A 23,523-nucleotide genomic window follows, 5' to 3' on the forward strand; every position below is an offset into this window, starting at 1 on the left:
GAAGAAGCACAGGAAAATAGAGAGGCAGTGGGACAATGGGGCCGGTTGCGTGAAAACAAGCTGCAGGTCCCCACACCTGCCTAACCAGACAAGCGCTCTGTTCCGTCTCTGCGTGCAGCTAGAGAACTTCCAGCCAGGCCAAGGGATCTGGGATCTAGCTTGGGGATCTGCAGAGACTCCGCGCTCAACAGCCAAGTTACCGGGGGAATAAAGGTGCGGACCAGGTATAGGAGAGACCAGCCTGGGGAGGGCGGGGATGAGCGGAGAGAGCCGCTCTCGTAGCGTGCAGCGGCTGGGTGTTGAGCTAACACCCGCTCGGCACTCCCAGCGCATGGACCTCGGGCCTGCAGCATTCCAGCTCTGCTGGACAGGGGAGGAGCACTCTCCAAATCCCAAAGCCGCTGGAATGAGCTCCCTTGTGACACGGTGCACCACCGGTGGCATTCCAATGGAAAAACATCAGCGCAAACTTCAAATACACAACTTCACTGAGAAACTCCGTTTCATTGCAGCTATGGGGGGAAAAGGGTCACCACGGCCTGATACGGTGGCAGTTTAGGCCCCTTGAGAACACGCTGCAGAAGACAGAAATATATTAAAAAAAATACATTTCTTACAAAAAACGCAACTTATTGTTTCCTCAGGTAAATCCCCCGCAAGAGGCTCGCCCGCTGTTCCGGGCCCGCGGCGGCGCTGGGCGGGGCGGGCCGCGCCGCGCTTCCGGCAGGGGGCGGATGTTGGCGTTTGAATCGGCCGTCGGTTGGCGCGCGGCGCGGCCGGGCCCGGTTCGGTCGGGTCCGAGCGGTGAGTGCCGCCCTTGGGGCTCCGGGGCGATTGCGGGGCTGCGTGAGCTGCCGGGGCAGGGAGGCGGGGGCCCCTTCCTTCGCCGTGCGGGGAGTGACGTGCGGCAGCCTCCCAGCTGCTCTGGGGAGCCGCCGCTGCTTGGCTCCCGCCGCTCGGAGCGGCAGGAGCTCCGGGAGAACTAAGCAAACATGCTCCCTCTCGCCCCCGCGCTAGCGGGAGACGCGGAGTGCGGCACGGGAGGGGAGCGGGCGGGCGTCGCGCACAGGACCGGCCGCGGCCCTTGGCGGGGGTGGCGACTGAGCCCTGCGAGGCGCGGGGGCAGCGCGGCCGCCTGAACCCCCGTCCTCGGCTCCTCGGGACGTGCCGGGAGCGCTGCCGCGCCCGGCCGGGGCCGAGGGACGGGACTTTCTCGGGACACGGCTCCGGGGAGTGGCCGCAGGGTGACCTGGAGGTCCCACTGTGTGGAAATTGGGAGTGCACAGGTGGGTTCGGGAAACGTCCTTTGTTCCTGTGCTGGGGAAAACGTGGGCCTGATACACAGCCTCTTGGGGCTGGCTTTGTTTTTTCTTTTTTAATCTCTATTTAAAAGATTCTTGAGACGCTCTACGTTATGGAGCAGTAAAAAATGACAGAATGTAGCAAAATCTAAACACCCACTCTGAGGACTTTTCTAGCCTGTTTAGGCAAAGTAGATACATTTTATTTACGCCGGTTTTCTAGGCGCTGGGCGGTAATGGGGTCGTTCCTGCATTGCAAACAGACGGGTGCGGAATTGCTTTGTTCCTGTGAAAAGCCCCAGATGACTATGCAGAGGGCCTCAATGGTTGATCCGCTTATCTTTTAACTTGTAAATTCGAACTTTGGGTTCACTTGCCTGAAAGAATGTGAGAAAAGTAGAGGGAATTTGTGGTGGCGTTTTCCTTTTTCTATTTTGCTGGAGCCAGGAAAAGGTGGGAAGGTGATTTTCTTGTTTCCAGCCACGTGTATGCTTTGTCCATCTCTAGAGCTTTTTACCAAAAAAAAAAAAAAAATCTTGGCTTGTGTGGCCGTGTGTAGGCAGTTTCTTTATTGTGTTACCTCAGGAGCCTGAGAACGGTGAAACTGTCAGTGACCATCCTGGGGAAATCCTGAAGACAGGGAATGTGTGTGAGCTCTGAAGGTCTTTTGCTCCCTCTGCATCTGATTAAGTATAGTTATTCCTCTTTATTTAGAAGGAGGGAAGTGTGTTTCTGGGAAATAAGTAGTCACTTATTTAATCTGATTATCAGTGTGGTGTGTCTTTAGGAATGTTTTCGTCTAATTTAGTGGCGGTGCTTTTTGGTTTGTTTTCCTTTTAGACCGTTTTGTGGCCAAGGTCCTCTGTGCAGCTACTCTGGTTCTCAGTGGCATAGGGCACTTGCCTTGTGCCTGAGACTTCTGCCTCCCTTTCTCTTCTTTCTCAATATGCCTCCTTCCCTAGATCTCCAGTAGAATTGCTACAGTGCTTTATTTGCCATAGTTTGAATTAGCCTAAAGTTTGTTCTTGAAGCTGATACCTGCTAGTCATCAAAACTGTAAATACCGGACCACGGATAGTTCGCAGTCTGTCAGGCTGCTGGCTTGACCCTTGGATTTGTTACTGGCTGCTTCCCTGTTCGCTTCAGCCTGCAAGAGGGAGCTGTCTGCCTACCTGAGTTCCCGCCTGGAGATGCAGGAGATGCCTCGTGATTCTTGGCTTGCAGAACTTAAGTAATGCTTTCTTCAGCTTCCTAAGGGAAAGCAAGTCAAAGATCTACTGATGTGTTCCTGGAAGGGTTCTGAGAAAGAGTAATCATCTTGGTGCTGTGGTGAAGAAACTAGGGATTATTTGGTTTGGGTTGTTTTTTGGTTTTTTTCCAAGATGGGCTAGGATAGGTTGCATGGTGTGGCACACAGTAAAGAACAGCTTACGTGATGTTTGAAAGAAATGCAAGTTAGATCACTGTTTCTAAATAAATTACTTTCTACTTCAGAATGTAAAATACATTGTCCTACATGGTGTAAATTCTCTTGTATGCATGTCCCAGTTTTGGTTTCCTCACCCTTTTAGTTTGTGGGTTTTTTTCCCTTTGGTTTTTTTGTGGATCAGGATTTCTCTGATTAGGCCAGGATCCTGCATTTTCTCCAAACAGTGGAGACTACATTCATAGTCACATCACTACCCAGTTATTTCTTTTGTTTTCAAGTTCTTTGTATTAGTACAATCTTTATTTGAGGAGAAGTCAGAACTGTTTCTTAGGTTAACTGTGAACCATTATTTCTGTTGCTTAAAATAAGTAAGAACTCTTCTGTACAAATAAGGTTGTGGATAACTAGTTGTTGCGTTGGACTTTATTTTCTCTTCTGAAAATAAAATGTATTGTTTGTTAGCTTGGGGAAATAGGTAAAAGTTGCTATATCTCTCATGGCCTACGAATTTTTTTTTCTGGAAAGTTGCATCCTGCTTTCTGAACCCCTGTCTCCCACAATAACAGTTGAATTATTATATTCTTTTATCATAATCCCACTTTTAGTTTATGGAGTTTGTGTGCTTCTTTTTTTTTTTTTTCAGTTTTAAGTAAACATAAAAGAGGTGTATAATGCAGTTCATAATGCACTGGATGTATTTAATACCTTGTTTCTTTTGCATGACAGACAGCCAGAAGAACTCAGGATGAGTAAAATGAATAATTATGATGTTCAAAGCACAAAAAGTGAGTAAAGTTTTTATCAAATAATTTCAAAAATTCTTAATCTGCATATATAATGCTAGTCATGACTTGCTTTATTTGTGCTCAAAGAGTAGGTGAGTTTCCAATAATCTAATTACTGTGTCCAGTTTGAGGCTTTTGAGTACAAGAAAGACAAGGAGTTCCTGAGAAGGTTCAGCAGAGGCCATAGAGATGACTTGTGGTCTGGAGCATCTCTCCTGAGGCGAGACTGTGGGAGCTGGACCTGTTTAGTCTGGAGAAGAGAAGGCTGAGAGGGAATCTCATTAAAACATATAAATATCTCAGAGGCAGGTGCCAGGAGGGTGGTGCCAGACTCTTCAGTGGTGCCCAATGACAGGATGAGGGTCAGTGGTCATGAACTAAAACACAAGAGCTTCCCCCTCAACATGTGGAAGAGCTTCTTTACTTTGAGGGTGGCAGAGCACTGGAACAGGCTGCCCAGAGAGGTCATAGACTCCTCTGGAGACATCCAAAACCCACCTGCACAAGGTGCTGTGTCACCTGCTCTAGGTGGCCCTGCCTTGCAGGGGGTTGGACCAGATGATCTCCAGCGGTCATTTCCAACCCTAACCATTATGTGAAATTGTGTTAGAACCACCACTTGTCTCAGGAAATGAAAAAGAAATAACTTAAAACTTCTTTAGGTTTATTTGCTGTAATTAGACTATTTTAAAATAGTATTTTCTGCAGATGTTTTAAGAAAGTAACCTTGTGAATTTAGCAGCCAAATCACATAGAGCTGTGTTTGAGCTATACCATTCAGCACTTTCTTAGGCTGAAGCAGTAGCCCTATTGTTACTACTGTGACTGTTCCTAATCTTAGAGTATTGTAGATGTATTTTATATATCTACTGGAAATTAAAGGGGAGTCCATAGATCTATGATAGTGGGCTAGAAACTTTGGTAAGTGGGAAATCCTCAAGGTTTTAGTTAAATGCAGTGTTGTCTCAAATTGTTAAATGTTTTTTAAAAGCTGTGGTAGCAACTGGATGACATTTCACATGCACCTAGACATTGTTGGCCATTTCATAATTCTCTTTGGGTGTTTGGGGAAGAATATTTCAGTTGGGAGCACAGGCTGCTTGTGACTTTAGCTTGGCTGATAGACCACTCCTGAATCAGCAGGCTGGTGAAGTATTTTCTTTCTAGTAACTAGAGGAGGAACAAATAGTACATTTTTCTGTATCTATTAAAAATTCAACAATAAGGAAATGGATATCTACTGTCCTTTATCCCGTAATCTACTTGAAGATGCATGTGACTGAAAGAGGTGAAAGCTACTGCTCTGTAGCTGATCCATAGCAATTCTAGTACACTCACAGTGGTTATAAACATGATTCTGTATTTTAGTCTGTGTTCTCTGTGGACGGACAGATGACTGCCCTGAAAAGTATGGAGAAAAGAAGACCTATGTGGAATACAATCTCACTGTTCATTATTACTGTTTGGTAAGTGTATGGTATTGATCTTGGAGTTTTCTGTTTTATCTGAAAAAAAGGTGCAACAAGTATTTAATATTAATAACCTGTCATGTTTTTAAAATAATTTTGTTGTTGCAAAGCTTGAAATGTGAGCTTTAACTCGTAGCCTTGAAAGCTTGTACTTGTCAGGTGCAGCAGATGAAATAAGTAAATCCCAACAAGCCTTTATTCAAAGCTAAATTCTGTTTATGTTCCATTTAAAGGAATGCATTAATTCTCCTAACCTATCATTGCAAATAGCAATGAAGGTTAAGACAAAAGGAACAGTTTTGCACTTACATATTGCCTCCTATAAGAAAAATGTAGTTTCAGAATTTGAAATGTGAAAATTTCACCTGGCGTGGAAAGTACAGAAAAGGGTTTTTTTCATTTCTCAGTATTTCTTGCTGGCTGTGAGCTAGACACTCTCTGACATTACACAGAACATTGTAACACTTAAGTCCTAATTTTTAGTTAAGTTATATGTACCCTGTTGACCATAGTATAGTTTCACTAATTAGTATAAGAGTATAATTTAAACAAAGCTATGGATAGTACCTGCAGCTTTTGTTACCACCCTTGACATTTTCCAAGATTCATATTCTCAAAGGTATACTTAAACTTCCTCTCAAACTCTGAATTTTTGCAGGTCTTTAGAATAACATTGCTACTTTACAAAAAAAGAAGTATTTTGTTTGTTAATAAATATAATTTGAATTGTTCTCCCCAGTTTTAAAATGTGTGTCGAGTATCAGAAGTAACGTAGGGGGTATGTTTTCTCAACAAGTTCTTTAAAGAGTGTTGATTGTAGATGGTTTAATAGTTTGGATACTGAAACCTTTAAAAACAAAGGAGAGTGGAGGTTTTCTGAAGTTACATAAAGATACAGAAATTTGGTTTTGAATAAATTTTAAGCAGCTGTAAGGAAATAGAGGCCATTATACCATGTTAGTGGTAATTTTGTCTCCTGTATAAGGCCATATCAAATGATAAGAAAAAATCCTATCCTGATGAAATGGTAGGAAAAGGCATGCATGCAATACTGAGCTTTAGGATTTGAAAGGTATTTTAATTGCAGGAAGCTCATTGCAGTATCTTTAACATTTTTGTGTCTACTTCTTTTAAAAATGAGCAAAGCCCTGTGATTTTACTTAGTGTATGTTATATAAGAAAAGAGTTCTACAAAGAGGCACATTAGTGACAGTTTAATTATTCTTTGCCAAATGTTTCACAGTTGGAAAAATATATTTAATTGGTTTGGGTATGTAATCTTACATTTATTTGAGTACAATATTGATAAAACTGGTTTAAATGGTACTACGTTGAAATTATAAAATGAGACTGTAAAGAATATAAACAGCATCAAGTTGTGAAACTCTTCAGTTATCTGAAGATTGTAATGTTTCTGCCTAACTTTAAATTATCATCAGCCTCTTCTGATTTGCTTAGTTACTTGATTCTGTGTTTATTTAAATCTCCTCTAAAGCAAATTACTTTTCCTCTTAGGTGACACTTCAGTACAGTTACTTCCTACTGTGCTTCATTATCTTCACAGCACAATTGTCATTCATATTAACTAGGCTAATTTAATTTTACTTCCTCTGAAGATTTATATGCTGAAAGTAATTGTTTGACAATTATCTGAATAGTCTGTATACTTCAAAAAGGAAGGCAAAATGCACTATCTCAGGCCCTACAGTATTATTCAATACTCTGATGTTATGAAATACTTATTTTCATTTTACTGGTTATTGTCATATCAGACAAAAATGTGTTTAGTATCAGATTTTTAATCATTAAAATGTTTCCATGTGAGTGTTTTTAGACTAAACTTCTCTCTTACTTGACAAGCACAGTGTATGTAATTTTAAATCTTTAGGTGGATGTTATAAAATATTTAATTTGCTTTTGTAGTTGATGTCAAGTGGCATTTGGCAGAGGGGTGAAGAAGATGAAGGTGTAGATGGATTTTTGATCACAGATATTAGAAAAGAAGTAAAAAGAGCTGCAAAACTGGTAAGAATGATGTCTTTGGTATTTACAAGGGGAAAAAGGTAACTTTTAAGCGCTCTTAGAACTACCTGTGGGGTTTGTTTTCTTCCTCCAATGGACAATGCACTGAGCCCATTCAAGCACCTGAACTTTACGTTTAAGTAACAAGTGTATTGGATTTTTGGAAGCCACAAGGAAAGAAAACCCTGCAGAAATTGTTATGATTCCTTAAGGAGAAGGAAGCACCTACGATTTTGCTCTTTGGGCAAAAGGAGTGAAAAAAGTCAGAGGGTCCACTAGTGGTCAGAAAGTTTTATTAGTCATTTACACACTTGGCCTGGGCTTTGTGAGGGTTACCTTTTTGGGGATAGGTTTCTTCACCCCAAAAGTACATTTCTTGCCCCTATGTAAATTGGTTATCATGAGCAGTCTGTTGTTTCAGGCCATTCTGGAAATGGGTTGGAGGGCGTTTGGGGTCTAAATCCTACCCTATAGTCCATGCCCACTTCTGCTCCACATTCCTGTGCTTGCACTGTGCTGTCATTCTTTCTCACAGCAAAGTGATTCTCTGCTGGGCCCTCTGCTCCAGTCAAATCTTCTTTTCTCTTACAGTATGTCCATAGCAATAGCCCTTGGTTATCACCAGCAGCTCTTGTGTGTTACTGCCACCAGTGCCTGGTTGGCTCCAGAGCCATGTAGTTACCAGTGTTTGAGACATGCTCATTAGCCCCATGTCTTCTGGGAATCAATCTCCAAGGGTCTCACTTTGGATCACTGTTCATAGGGTCACAAGATGGCTTTGGAGACAGTAATTTTCCATCCTGGCTGCAATTTGACTTGGTAACTTTCTCTGAAGCTTCAGTAACAAAAATACTATTCCACTTTGGTTGTTATTCACACAACAAAAAAGTTTCCATGGCTGTTTGTTATAAAACCAGAGCTCATTAGATACCTGTTAGTTCCTGGGAGCAGACAGTGTTTCTGATGAGCCTCAAGAGAGGCTTAGTCCAGTGCAGTTGGTTCAGGCTGCGGCCTAGTGAATGTTTCTGAGATCAGGGTGGCCTGGATGCTCCATTACAATTTACCCCACAACTGAAGTCAGCTTCCCTGGGCCTCTAGAGTTTGCAACTATTGTTATTCCTTGGCAAGTTCATAAGAGTGAATTAAACTTTCATAATACCTCGTGACATTGTGTTGAGCTTGAAGCTAAGAGTAAATAATTTATAGATGCCTATATATAAAAATATATATGTATATGCCTATTATAGCTATATAAACTATAGGTACTGGTAAAACAACTTGTATGTTATTGTCACAAGACAATATGCATATAAACCAACACATTAAGTCTGGGAAATAACTGCATGTCATGGTTTGACCCTGGCCCCCCTGCATATGTTTACTCTTTGTAACAGAGCTAAACCACATTAGTCTTGTCACAGTTTTAATCTGTTAGCTACTATTCTTTCTTACACATTTTGTAACTTTTCTATTGGTTTAATTGCTATAATTTTACTTGTATTTAAAATATTAATATTCTGTTTCCAAAACAAATTATTTCTAGACATGTAATATCTGTAAGAAAAAGGGAGCTTCAATTGGATGTGTAGCTCCTAAATGCAAACGAAGTTACCATTTTCCTTGTGGGTTACAAAGGGAATGCATTTTCCAGTTCATGGAAGACTTCAGGTGAGTTTTGGGGCTTTGTTGTTTTTCCATTTCCATTTTATTATATTTATACAGGAGGTGACTTGGGTTTCTTTCATGGCTTGTTATTGGATAGGCTGATAGTTGCAAATGACATCAGATTATCTAGCAATCAAATACCTGATTTGTGGTAGACATGAAAGTCAAACAGTTACATTGTGTACCTAATATTTACAAACTCAATTCTCAGCACTTTTAAATGCATGACTTCATGCTTATACAAGTAGTTAAGTTTATAAAATTGAGCAGTAAATTCTGAACTCTGAAATAAACTGCATAAAGGTTGATTTGGGTTTTTTGTTTGCCTGTCTCCTGTGTCTTTGTGGAAATGGCAGAGCTTTGGCTACCTGTATCTCTCAACAGTCAAAGCACAGTGTCTGCCATTTTGTTGTGTTCCCAAGTTTATTAGAGATGGACTGCAGGGGAAATGGGCTTAATATCAAATGTCAAAAAAAGTTTTGTTTTCTTTTACTGTTACGTGTCTAGAATCTTAGCTGTAGTCAAAATACTCTTGAATGCATTATCCTTTTTGTTGCGAGCTGAGTTTGTAGGTTGGATGGATTGAAGTCTGGCAGGCACCTAATACAAAACAACTTGCATTACCTCAAGTATGTGTAAAGATAAGGCATTTTCAGAAAGGTTTGTTCTAGAGCTGCATTTCTTGGATGTCATGGTATGGAATAACCCTTAGGTCAGTAGAGATTAGCCATCCCAGCTGTCTCACCTCCCAGTTCCTTCTGCGTCCCTAGCCTGCTCACTGGTGGGGAGGGGTGAGAAACGGAAAAGGTCTGGACTCTATTCAAGATCTGCTGAGCAATAGCTAAAACATCACTGTGTTATCAACACTGATTTCCTCACAAATCCAAAACGTCACCATACAAGCTACTATTAAGAAATTTAACTCTAGCCTAAACCAGTATGTCTGCATTTTTAGCTTGTTGCATAGCACTTACTCATGAAAAATGGATTAATGAATTAATTTTGCTGTCTTCAAATTTTATGAAGGAGGTTCTTAAAATGTTGTTTTGTTAATGGAACCATAAATTACTCTTTTTAGATCTTACTGTTGGGATCATAGACCAGTCCAAGAGTTTGTGGATAAAGAACCTGGCGGAGCTTCACAGTGCACAATATGCCTGGATTTGGTTGAACATCTTCCAATGTACACTGTATTGAAAAGTCCTTGCTGTAAAAATGCTTGGTTTCATCGAGAATGCTTGCAGGTAATCCAGGTTATCCCTTTCGTTCTTTTTGCATCCATGGAGATCACATTTCTGTTTAAAAATAATGGAACAATTGCTTACTGGTAAGTGTAGGTAGTAGGTATGAAGTATACTAGCTTTGAAGAACAGTGCTAAAATTGCGTTATGGACACAAAAGGATTTTGATGTTTTAATGCTATTAATTTTTCTACCCCTGTGGCCCCTCTGTGTTTCTGTGTGCATGATACATACTTCATACCTTTGCTGCTTTTAGGAACTGAAGTTCAAAAAGTTTCTTGCAAGTCATTAGGTACAGAATCTGAGTGCTAAAATCTGAGTGCTAAAAATTTATCCATCATCTGTTCTCTTTGGCTAAATCCAAGACTAGAAAAATTACAACATTCTTTTTGTAAACTTATGCTGGGTCTGGAGAGGTTGACTGAAAAGGATGGTGCTTTCATTTATGAGCCTTATTCTGGCTAATGAGCTCTTTCCTTAAAGGAAGAGAAAATCCTTGCCATTTGCTTTAATGGCAAGGCACATCATGATTGATACCAGCTTTAACACCCATGAATGTAATGTGTCTGAATATTAAGACATAATTTATTGTCATCTTAAGGATGGTAGTAATTCAATAATTGGTCTGGTTTCTTTGTTTTTGTTTTTGTTTTTTTTTTCTTGGCACAGTATCAAGCTTTGAGTGCTGGGATATTTTTCTTTAGGTGCACAGTATGTAATAACAAGGACAAATTTCAAAAAGAAATGTTGAGAATGGGCATACACATTCCAGAAAGGTAAGTAATTTTGTTAATGATTACTCTTGTATGAAAACTTTGATAGGCTGTTATAAACATTTATTTTATTCTACAGAACTTCAGCTGTTAATATGTGAAATGCTGGTTCTACCTTCAGTTGTAGAATTACTCAGTTTGTTAAGGAGAAGCCTGTTTCCTTTTAGATATGCATAAAAATAGGCAAAGGTGAGATTAGTTCTATGAAACACAAAACAGAAAGCTCTGAAAAGTCACTTTTAATGCCATGATTCAACTTAAATTCTGAACCCAATTAGAAGATAAAAACACTTCTTAAATACTTGAGAATAATTTTTCCTTAACGTAGAGATTGCTAAGAAGTGTATCTTCTGTGTCCAAGTTTAATTATCTGAATTTCTGTCAAGACAGAATTGTAATTGGCTGATTACTCAGCCATACAGCTCCTATCTTCTGCCAAGGGATTGCAAAGGTTATGTTAGTATATCTGCTTCCAAAATTCCAAGCTGTTTTTCCTGTTTCTATCACCTGATGAGGCTCAAAATACAACAGAAAGAGATCAGAACGATGCTTCTTTGTTAGAAGTATTATTCCTTAATAACTATTAGTCTCTTCAGAGAGCACCATCAGTTCCCTCTTGAGACAAAAGCTTAAGATTCTGGAGAGGAGGAAGAGTCAAAATAATTTATGAACTTCACCATACTGGCTTGGAACATTCTGAGTTACCATTCATGAAACCAGTTTCAGTGGTAACTCGAGTAGGCTGCCTAAACAAATATCCTTGTTTTCTGTGAGAGAAAAAAGGGATGGAGACAGAGCAGACGTGTTCTGTCACTGAAGTCATATGAAAAATAATAAATACTTGAAATCAAAGTAACTTTATGCAAGAAAATGTCTGTCTATGCATTTTTTAGTATTATTTTCGTTACTAGACTTTTCTTCCTCCTTCCCCCTCTCAGTTACCTAGAACTGCCCCCCGTCTGTTACCCAGAACATGACATGATTGAAATATATTCATATGTTTATTGCATATATCTTTTTCAAAATACAGAGTAACCCATTGAAACAATCAGAAATAGAGTTCTGATATACAGTCTTCTGCCTTGTTTACAGGGATGCATCTTGGGAACTTGAAGAAAATGCATATCAAGACTTACTGCATTGTTATCAACACTGTGATGTTAAAAGGTGTCTCTGCAAGAAAGGAAGAGACTATAATGAACCTGATAGGTATGATACTTCAGCAGGAAAGTATACCTTCGCATAGAATATGTTTTTTGACATATTTTTCATTGTTGTTATTTATAACTTGTACTTACGTAAATGTTTTGGTATTTTTTGTCATCACGTTTTAATGTCAAGGCAACATACTGTCTAGATAGTGTTTGTTTTACTCAATATAATCATATTTCAATACTAAATTTGTCTAACTTGATCTGGTTATAAAAGCCATGAAAACCAAATTTAAGGATTATCAGTTACCTTTTCCTCATTTTATACAGGCTGAAGTAGAATTTGTGCATCAACACAGCATGTACCTAAATTACTGTTGTGTATGTGTCATTCAGAGTTTGATTCAGCAATTTATTAAGTGTTAAAATACTTACAGGCTTTACAAGAAGTTATTGTTAACGTAGTAGTCTTAGGTCAGTAGTTTGAATGTTTCCCTAGAGAGCTCTCCTTTAAAAGAATTACTATTTGGATAAGCTGACTGGTGGATGCCCATAAAACACAGAGGAGCTTGCTGACTAGCAGCATGAGAAGAAAATAGTGCCTGCCATCTGTTGACTTTAGGACAGGGGGGTACTGGTAGTCTCATTCAGTGCAAGGTGCTGGAACATGACTAGCTTTTCTTTTTCTTGTTGTAGCCAGTTATTAGTACATCTTGTGTGAAGAAAGCCTCTTTGATTAGAATCAGTTCTACTAGACTGATAAAATTATGCTTTGTTGGTTTAGTGTCAGGATTGCACTTTCTGTTGGTTGATCTTTGTTTTAACTAGCCTCATTCTTCTCTAATTGTAAATACCTATGTTTTTCATTTTAGTAAATGGGAAATTAAGCGTTGCCAGTACTGCGGTTCTCGTGGGACTCATTTGGCCTGTTCATCTATGAAGTCATGGGAGCAAAACTGGGAGTGCATGGAATGCAGAAGTATCTTTGCAAAATCAGGTGAAGTTATGGATGTGACAGTGATTTCGTAAATGATAACTTCAGGTTACGTAAGCATGCTTTGCTACTAGAAAATTCATTAAATTAATATAATGTAATCATACAGGGAAGTATAGCAAACGGAAAAGGCGTGCTTTGGCTGCCTCTGAAAAGACAAATGGAACACCTTGTTTGCTGGAAGAGCCACCTCCAAAGTCCCCTCGGCAGTCATCTGGATCTCCACGCAGTTTTCTACTCCAGTGTGTAATTTTCTGTTTTCTCGCAGAAGTTGATTTTTGCCATAAGATAATACTTAAACATGAGGAAATGATGGCTTATTCCACAGGAAGAGCCTACAGTAAATTGCAAATGAAGTAAAATTGGAATAAAATTTAGTGATTGAAGTTTTCTGAGTAAGCCATGAACTCTGGAAATTTGCTGTAGTTATTTGGATTTGGTGGCATGTAAACCACTTTTTAGTTTGGTAACGATAGATCCTTGTTAAAGGAATTTTAACAATTTAGTAGTAACTTAAGAACATACAAATGGCAAAGCTTTAAGTTTACTTATTGGTATGTTTTTCATTTTAATAGTGTTCAAGAAGTCTGACTTAACATTATTATGAACATCTGTCTTTTTCCTTTGCTGTAATAAAAACTTTTCAAGTTTGTAAAAACTAATATTTTTAGTTTTTACATACTTTGTTAGTCAGGACTTTTATCTCATGTATGAGATGCAACTAAAAACACATCCTAAGACCACAACGTAATAAAATACAGAATCATTATTTTCAAAATTGTAGTTCAGGCACTGGTGGACTTCATGGAAATGGAGATTCGATACTGATTTAGGGGGAAACTATACTGCTACCTTGAAATAGGAAGTGTTTGTGCATTCTTCAGTTGTATCTTCTTAAAATACTGTTTTGGCTTATAGATCACCAAAGATAATGTGCCAGAACTTGTCACCTTGCTCACACCTAGAACAGCCAGCATCCAACAGAGTGACAGTGTCCCCATCTCCAGTGATGTCAAACAGGAACTGGTCCCTGAGGCACAAGTATTTCTTCTATTTTTCTTATTTTGAAGAGTAATCTAGCAAGTGACTTTTTACTGTACTTCCTAAAGACTGTGCAAGGGGGAGGGTCTCTGTGTGTGCGTGTGTGTGTGTTTGTATATATACAGTATCCATATGTATTTGTGTGTATATACAGTATCTATATATATTTCTCTGTGTGAATCTATATAGTATGCATATATATTTATGCGTGTATATAGTCACTGCAAGAATGAGATGAGTATGCATTTAAAACCAGAAGTCATACCTTGAGAAAGGCTTCTGCTGTTTATAAATGTGAGGGGAAAAGAATGAAACCCACTGGGAGTTTTTAGGTTAGGTGGTAAGGGGATCAAAACCCAGCAATGCATATTTGTCCTTGCTGATGCATGGCTAAACATTCTTTAGAAAATAGGGAATCAAAAGAATTCTAATTGCTTTCTTCTAATTAGACAGGTTCTAATTTTTTATGTTTTTGTATTTGCACCATATGAATAGTTCATGACTATACTAAAGTCAGTGCTAAAACAACATGTTTTAATATAGACTATTCAGTTTGAGGACATAAAGTTCTTTATCTTCTTGTGAGTAGTTACTTTATGGAATCTACCTTATGTGCTAAAAAATCTGATGAGGGAATAAGATATTTCTAGTAAATACAGTATTTGAGATAGTTTTGGTTGGAAGCTAGTAAAGAAAACATCTTGTTTTTTTTAAGGGAATTTACTTCTTACTCAAACTTTTTTATTATAGTGACGATTGTTCTAATTTGGTTGCAAAACATTTGTAATGCAAAATTATAAACTTCCATTTCTCACTTGTTTCATGTTGTTTAAAAGTCAACTTGTGTGATAATTGTTTGGTAATGTGATGGAGTCACTGAATTAAGAAAATCACTATCTGATTTATGCCGGGGTAATTATTTCTACCTCCTTTTTTCAGTTCTTAGAGGTATTCTAAAACTTGCCTCTACGGTGTTAAATTTTTTTAAAATATATACTAAATGTTTTACTGATACAATTCAGGCAAAACCTGAATGTGCCACAGTGTTTAAAAAGTGTTCTTAATGAACTATTTAAATGGTTTTGGTGTAACTGTTGTTAATTATGAATCATAGATTTCCTCTGAAAATATATGCAATTTTCTTGAAGGTATTTAAGACAGCACAGAAAGGAAGTTTGTAATATACTGAAGGAGTTAAAGGTACAAGTTCAAACAAAAACAACAAGACTTAACATCAATGCAGAAAATATTTGGAGTAGCGCTTTAAAAGGATTTAGACAGCGCATCTTCAGTCCAACAAACACTATTGAAGTAAATTTCTCAAACTGCAAAAACAGATCGAAGACAAATACTTCTGCTACATCAAAATACCATTTCTTCCAAGTGTTAATGCTTCACCTTCAGAATTCATCATTGTTTGAAGGCTCTTATGGAAAGAACTTGTCTTTTGATTTTCAAGGTAATTAGTTGCTTTGTTCAAAAACAAATTGAGAAGTGTATAACTTAAAATATTTTTAAGCTTCAGCCAGTATGAGTGTCAGACAAGTATAGTCCTGAAGGATAAAAATCAGGGATTGATTTATTTATTTTTTCAATTCTAAAGAGGGATGGTGTGTGGATTTGTAATTTTAAAAGTTTGGGTTGGTTGGAAAAGTTGATGACAACCATGGAAAAACAGCATATAACTAGACTTTGAACTTTTTAGTTAGTGTATTTGTTTTCTTAAATTGAATTTCTTTCTTCCTGACTCACTTTCTTTGCTAATTATTTTCCTCAAATTTGTCAAGCATTATTTCTCATAGTGTCCTTCCAAAAGACCCCAAGTTAGCTTCTTTGAGTTCTTATGCTTCAGAATTAAATACGCGTTGGGTGTAAAGTGGAAGAGGAAGTTATATCTCCCAACCCTTGATAGTGGCTGAAGAGCTGATGTAAAATAATGTGGTACTCCTATGTAAAAATATAGTCTTATAGTTTGAACTGTCATAAGGTAGCAAAAGTCATTAAGAGAAAACAGCACTGTGACATTTTCTATTAAAAAAATGAGGATCAGAAATAATTTCTGTGCATCTAATTAACATTTTTTTATTTGCAGCTATAAAAGAAAATCTTTATTTTGAAGCTGGTAAAATGATTGCCGTTTCTTTGGTTCATGGTGGTCCACCTCCTGGTTTCTTTTCCAAAACACTGTTCAAATGTCTTGTCTATGGTCCAGAGAATGTGAAGCCAGCTTTGGAAGATGTTGCTGATGTTGATGTAGCACAAACAATAACAGCGGTAATATGCAATAGGTTTTATTTTATTTCTTGCTCAAGACTATATTTGGAGATAAATAAGGAATTACTAAATATAAATTTTGTTGAAATTCAAAGGTTTATTTTTCACATATATGTATACACACATGTAGTAAACAAGTGCCTAACTTATCTTTTTATGCAGATAAAATATGCAAATAGCCTGTCCAGCCTACAGTCTACACTACAGGACTGCTGTGAATTCCTCACTGCTGCTGGCTGTTTAAGACCTGTAAGAGCTTTGTGTGATAGGAACATGCTGGTGAATGACATACTGATCTATCATGTAATCAAGAGAATTACTTTACCCCTAGAAAGGTTTGTTTTGCTTGAGTTTTCGAACTTCTTGGTATTCTTACTTATTCCCCATTTAAACTACTGAAGTGTATTGTAATTTTCAGTTGATTAAGTAACAACTGTTAACTAAGTAGTTAAACTGAAAAACTTATTTCTCTACATATCTGCTCTGACTTCTCCTTGGTCACATTACATTCCCTTTTCAACGTTATGAAGGCAGACTCACAGTTTTTAAACTACAGCATCACAAAGACCTTTGCACTATAAAATTTCTCTAGCTTATGTTTAATTCTAATTCAGAATTGCCCGAATTTAGAATCTTTATGTTTTACAAATGTTTAGCATATGTTAAGGAATTCAAATGAGTTTTCTAGAGTTCTAATTAGGGAGTTTGTGTGTGCTATTAGGAGTGCAGTAGTGTCAACAAGTGTAGGTTGGCCCGTTTAGAACATAAGCATTGCATTGATGTTTCTGTGAGGTAGTGATAACCTCATTAGCTGGAAAAGTTGCTTTAGACTGTTCTTTGATTGGTCTCTGGCCTTACTTCCAATTCACATTTCATCTGCTCGGTAAAAATTTATTGGATGCTAATTTTTCCAACACACATAGCCTGATTTAAACTTCACATATAGTATTACTTCTGACAAATTTGATTACTGTATCTCAGAGAGCGATGAAAACTGATTCTTAATGTGAGGATTTTTTTAAACAAAGGTCAGAAGAATTTAGCCCTTCAGTTCAAGGCCCTCTGGCATGTTTGAACAATCTATATCATACTTTAGGATTAGTGAGTTAAAAAGTAAAACATAATAATTAGTGCATTTAAACAAATGCATTAATTAAACACTTAAACATTAAGTTAACTTAAAAACTTAAGCATTTAAACACCATGAGGTAGTGGAGTTCTGTGCATTTGGGAAATGGGCTTAAGATGGGCATAAGTGAGTAGAACAAGAAATTACTTGTTGCTATAAAGGACTGGGAGTAACTAGAGTGGTGGCTATTTTATTTGTTAGATGTTCTTTGCCACTGGGTGCCACTGAAAAGAGCCTGTCTCTGACCTCCTATTCTCTTTAGTTATTTCTACATGTTGAGATTCCACCTGAACCTTCTCTTCTCTAAGCTGAAGAGTCCCAGCTCTCTGAACCTCTCCTCAAAGGGTTATGCTGTAGTCCCTTAAGCATCCTAGTCACCCTTTACCAGAACCTGGCACTGGACAAAGCACTTAAAGTGTGGCCTTACTGCTGCTAAGCAGAGGAAGAAGATCACCTCCCTTGAGCTGCTGGCAACACAGTTTCTAGTACAGCCCAGGATGCTGCTGTCTGCATTTGTCACAGGCAGAAATAACAGCATATAAGCACATGCAAACTTGCAAAAGCCAAGCAAAGGCTATCTTTTAAGACAACTCATTTTGTCTATGGACAAGGAATTTAAACTGTTATCCAAAGAGCTATTTGTAAGAAAGAGAATTGCTATGTTTTCTTACTAAAGTTAAAAGTGTACCTTGTACATACAGTCAAGTACCAGGAAATAAGGTTAATTTCTATGTATCGCTGGTATTTCTTCCATCTCCCCAAAAAGCTCTACAGAAACATTTAGATTGTTAAAATGAGAGTCAAATGCATTTCCCAAGATAAAATGGGAGTGCTATGTAACCTTCTTGACAAGATTTAGAGACTAGAGATGGGGATGATTTCTAATATCCCATCTTGCAGCTTTATAAAATGATGAGTTCTGATGCATGGTCACTCTTTTTTTTTTTTTTTTATCCTCCTCTTCTAGTTTTAGGCAGGGTTTGAAAACGCTTGGAGTTCTAGAGAAAATGCAAATGCACCCGGATGTGTTCTCTAGCATATTTTGCTACAAACCCGAAAGACTTTCAGCAGAAACTGTTTTCGGTCTCTTTACAATCCATTCCTCATCAGATGTAAAAAAAGGTGATGGTGCTGATTTTTGGATGAGCTATTTACAAGATGTGGAAAGTAAGTTTTGGGTTGTTTTTGGGTTTTTTGGTTTTTAATGAAAAAATCCTCCCCTTCCCTGTCCAGGTTATTTAGTTGCTGGTATACATACAGAATTTGATTTTTAGATTTCAGTGATGAAAATGAATCAAGGTTTTGTAGTCACTATCAGTTCCTAATTGTTCCTTCTTCCCCCTTATTTTTTGCTAATGAGTATTTCTGAAACTGTTGCCCAAACCTTTTAGAGTGGTAAATATCTGAAAGATTTGCTCTAGGATTTTGGTGAATTAAAAGACAAAAATCCCACACACAACCTAAGTGCTACAGAAAAATCCTTTATTAGATAGTCTAAAGTCTTAAAGACCACTGTTTTCTGTCTTTTCCTTGCAGAAGAGATTTTTGTATTCACTTTAAATTTTTCAGAACTAACTAAAGAGGGTTTTTCTTGCTAAACTTTTTTCTTAGGTAGCCATATAAGTGCATATTTATTCAGTATATTGATTTGATTTCATACAGGGCTTTTTTCCTCTTAGCACTTAACATGCAGGGTAATGGTTTATGTGTAAAAGACAATCAGTGATAAAGCTTAATCCTTTTCTTTTAGGTGGTGACTCTGTAGTGACATTGGAGGATATTCTGCTCTTCGTAACAGGCTCCTCTTATATACCAGCCATTGGTTTTGATCCTGAACCTACTATTAAATTTTTGCATATAAGGTATCCCATTGGAAACAGACTTCTTAATTGCTTAGAGCTTCCTAGAACAAAGATGTATCAGCAGTTTAAAAATAAAATGGAGCTCACCATCAGAAACACACTAAGAGTTGAAAGGGAGTAAGTATTTTTGCTATTAAACTGAACATTGGAAACTTGAGTTTTCTGCAGGAACATCTGCTTTCAGTTCGCTACTGTATTTTTGGACAACGTGCTTTTAGTATTTTCTGACCTTTCCTCCAAAATTGTGGTAAAAGTTGTAATGTTATTTGATGGAAAACAATTTTCAAATCAAAAAAAAAGCTATCTCCTGAATAATTTTCCTTTTGAAGTTGGCTTTAAGAGTTCTACATCTCTTGCAGAATTTGTTTAAATGTCAGCTTTTGCTGTAATCAGGTATGAAATGTTACCACACTCTGTAACAGGTAAGTATGTGGATTGTATCAGATACCTAGGTAACTTATTTATCAAAAACAAACCAAGTACATTTTGAAGATAATTTCTGTAGAGTGTTGTCTTGAATAAAACTGTGATGCAGTTCTTCAGTTCTATGTATATTTTTTCAGTAATTGCTTTGTATTGATTCATTTATGTTCTTATGGTTCATAAAAACCTAGGAAAATTAAAATACTTGTAGTTTTATTGTCATGTGGCTTGTGCATTGAAGGTCTGGAGAAAACAGGTAAAATAATACAGTGTAAGAACAAAATTCGGTTGAACTTGTGTCTCTGTTTTTAACAAAATCTTTGACATTTGCACATTTCTGCATTCTACTGTCATACATTAATTTTTAATGATTCATAGAGCCAAAAGAGTAAAAACCAGAAGGAAATCTTGAACATGCAACAATACTCTTTCAAAGTGAAATACAGGTGTTAGACTTAAAGTTGTTAAGTATGAAAGAACAAAAATTTGTTGCTCATTAGAACATGTAAGCTTGTCCTCCATTAAGTATTTTCATTCAACCATGCAGTAAAAACTCTTTGTTAAACTAAAGGCAGTCTACCATCAAGCTTGTCTGGGCCTGACACTTTTCTAGCTTTTATTCTAAATTCTTCCAGTTCAGTTGTAGGCACATTCTGAGCACTGTAAAAAATATGTATAAAATATATGCAGTTCAGTGCTGCAGTAATTTGTGCAAATGGCCGGGCCATTAAGCTGTAAAATATAAGTAGTGAAATTCCTATACAGCAACACTTAAATGTTACTAATGCTAAAACTATGACATTAAAAGGACATTTAAATACATTCTTTTTAAATGTATGCTGCTCTCTGTTTTGAAATGATACTATTTCCCTCTGTTAGTTTTGACTGCCTGTGCTATATGTCCTTAACATAAGCTGTGCCAAACATGTAATATAGATAGATATGTATCTGTATGTATCTATATGTATGCACATTCCTCAAAATCCTGGAAAGTAATTACATACTTTTTTACTAATATTGCTTGGTTTGAATTGAAAATATAAGCAGGATTGCTTTACATTGAATTCTTTGGCAAGGAAGTACATCCTCAGTAATTATAAATGGATAAGTGCTTTTGAAAAAATAATAGAAAGTCTAAGGAAATCATTGCAAGTCATAGATCAGACATTTCTCATTATGAGTAATCTCATCAGTCTTGTCATTATAAATTTAAGAATATTAGAAATTAAGACAGGAATAGCAGTGGTTTTTGCTTGTTGGCAAAAAGCATATTCAAGTCTCCTTTAAAAGAAACATATAATCTCTTGGAGAATGTAATTTGACTTGTTTATATACTAAGTATTTTCTCAGTGTCTTCTCCAATAATATTCTGTGGTTCTGATCTTTGCATAATTTTTGACCCTCATTCTGTCAATAAATTCTTTGTATTCTTAGCCTTCCCAATGGTCTGTTGCCATTCTAGGGAGAGTGGTTTGGCACAAATTTGTTTACATAATAAGGACTCACATTGTATGTTTGTATTTTTCAAATATAATGAGTTTCCTGCAGATATAATGTTATACTTTATAAATGAATGCAGTATTTGTTTTTTTCTTACCTAGCTAATGATAAATATGTTCTGTAATGTTATTCTTCCATATGAGAAGTACAGATTTTACAAAAGTAAAAGCAGAGTGTGAGTAATTTTAAAGGACAAGGACTTTTGGTACCTGCCTGCAGTGGCAAGAGAAATTGTTCAGAACCTTGAACTAAATAAACAGCATTTTAAAACCTTAAATGGAGAAAGAAATAACAAAACAATGTGAACATAAGACTTCAAAACATACCTGAGATTACAAAAGCAAAGTTCACACCTTTTATTACTTTTGAACTCGGTAGTTAAAAGGCTTTTACATAAAGGCAGAACTAACCTATAGGCCAGGTGTAAAAAATGTCAACTTTAAAATGATCTGCTGTACAATGCTATATCCAAACACTGAATTAGTAAAATCAGTAAAAACATCGTATGTAATATTGCTTGAAAGGGTTTTTCTTGCACAGATTTTGTTCCCATCATCTAATACTGATGTGTACCCATTCAAGACAAGTTGTCTTTCCCTTTTCTGTTGATTTGATCAGCTCTATCTAGACACTCCAATATAATACTTCATACATTCAAGTTGTATTTCTGAATGCTGCAATGGAAAGTAATTTCCTAATTTTCAGCATTTATTTATATAGACCAGTCATAAATTTATTTGAACTGTTCATTAGAATTCCATTGAATAAGCTAACTTCCAAACACAGAATTGTCTCTCTTGTCTTGACATTGTAAGAATAATTTATATAGCTATAAGAACCCTAGGTTTTTTATTGTTGTAGCAGATCACTGAAGTGCAATATTATGGGGAGGTTTTTATTTTAAGTAAACATAGCCTGAGGCACACTGCTTACTTTCAGTATTTCTGTAACACAGGGAGAATAATTGTGTATGCATCAGTTGTGTATTAAATAAATTCTTATAGAAGCTGCATCTTTTATAAGATTTGTCAGCACCATGAAATAACTATTGCAGTCCTTTTTGTGTTTGGCCAAAGAACTTCACCCCACAGTTTCTGCATCAAACCCTTAGTTTCCACCTGGAATTAGCACATCAAATAAGCTATTTGTTTTCTAGAGTGATAATTTTCTACTAAACGGTAATATATTAGTATTAGTGGGTTTTGTATGGTCTCCTTAACAATATAGATATAACAAAAAATCCACCATATTTTAGCTCTATGTTTGAAAAACCAAGGAATAAGAAATTTGTGACTTGCTTTTTCACCCATTCAGAGGATGCTTACCAGAAAAAGCTGTTAGCTTTTTTAACTGAATGAAGAGTAAAATATAGTCCAAAGGAGAAAAAATTTGTTCATGCCAAAAGTCTAAGCCATTGTGTGCTGCACCTTTGGTTATTTCCATTAAGATGTTATGTACTAGAATTTGAAAACATGGGAATTTTGAGAGTATTAGCTATTCATTCACACTCCCATTCTGTATATGCATTTTGAAAATAGAATAAAAAAATCTAATTTAAATAGAATTGCAACATGGAAGCCTACAAACTATTCCTTTCAAGTATATTTTGAATCTGTTTTATATGGTAAAACATGTTTCAAGCTCAAACTTTTCTGTTTCTTGCCTAAGAAAATAGCTAATAGGAAAAAAGAAAAATTAAAATGCAAAAACTTTTGAAGTGTCAAATCACATGGATACAGAAAATCATTTACAAGTTGTTAATGTTTGTAAAAAAGCTACACTCTAACCCTCTAATTTTTGCATTACATAAACAATGTTATTTTTCAAGTTATGGTATTTAGAATGTTATGCAATACAATGTAATTTTGTAAATTTTTTTAGCTCGAACTCTGCAGGATCAGTGCCTAAACTCTGTTGCATCTTCAAGCAATGTTTTGTAGCATCAGTATTGAAATAATCAGTAATTGTGGGAAATACCGTGTATATGTCCAAAGTGCAATAAAAGATTAAATATGTCGCTTCTGTGTTTTTATTTTGTTGACTTACAGATTTTAGCTCTAGAGGTGTTAGCACTATTTTCTGTTTCATTTTGTGTACCTGTAGATTTACATAAAGGTGTATATGGCTTGTTTCTCCGTTGTCTCCAAAGCTGAGCTGCGGCAAGGCGGCTCTTTCCCGGTGGGATTGCTGTAAGGGCACGGAGGCAAGGGGCCTGTGGGCATGTGCGACCTGAGGCAAAGGGAAGCAAGCTTGTAGCTATATTCCGTTGCGGTAACTCACTAAAACTACATGACTTTATTTCTAGCTCGATCCTTGGTTTTCAAACATCAGTCCTTCCATTTAGTCATGACATAGTTATATCAAAGTTGTTCAATTATTTCTTCTTGAAACTTCAGTCCGAGAGCATAACCTACCACCTACTCAATACAAAAGCGGTGCAAAAGGCCGTGCCCCGCCCCGTGCT

The 23,523-nt window shown here is 37.0% G+C and overlaps 1 protein-coding gene across 1 annotated transcript; it reads left to right on the forward strand.

Annotated features, from left to right (window-relative positions):
* The first annotated feature begins 686 nt into the window (after positions 1-686).
* G2E3 (G2/M-phase specific E3 ubiquitin protein ligase) lies at positions 687-23,076 on the forward strand. Its single transcript, XM_038137487.1, has 16 exons — positions 687-804; positions 3,457-3,515; positions 4,884-4,981; positions 6,908-7,009; positions 8,550-8,674; positions 9,750-9,915; positions 10,582-10,688; positions 11,778-11,894; positions 12,709-12,833; positions 12,940-13,072; positions 13,749-13,871; positions 15,020-15,330; positions 15,964-16,145; positions 16,308-16,480; positions 18,242-18,441; positions 19,025-23,076. Exons 2-16 carry the CDS (start codon positions 3,476-3,478, stop codon positions 19,255-19,257), a joined length of 2,235 nt encoding a protein of 744 aa, XP_037993415.1. The 5' UTR covers positions 687-804; positions 3,457-3,475; the 3' UTR covers positions 19,258-23,076.
* Positions 23,077-23,523: the final 447 nt, after the last annotated feature.

Source organism: Motacilla alba, chromosome 5 (assembly GCF_015832195.1).
Source record: "Motacilla alba alba isolate MOTALB_02 chromosome 5, Motacilla_alba_V1.0_pri, whole genome shotgun sequence".
Lineage (NCBI taxonomy): Eukaryota > Metazoa > Chordata > Aves > Passeriformes > Motacillidae > Motacilla > Motacilla alba.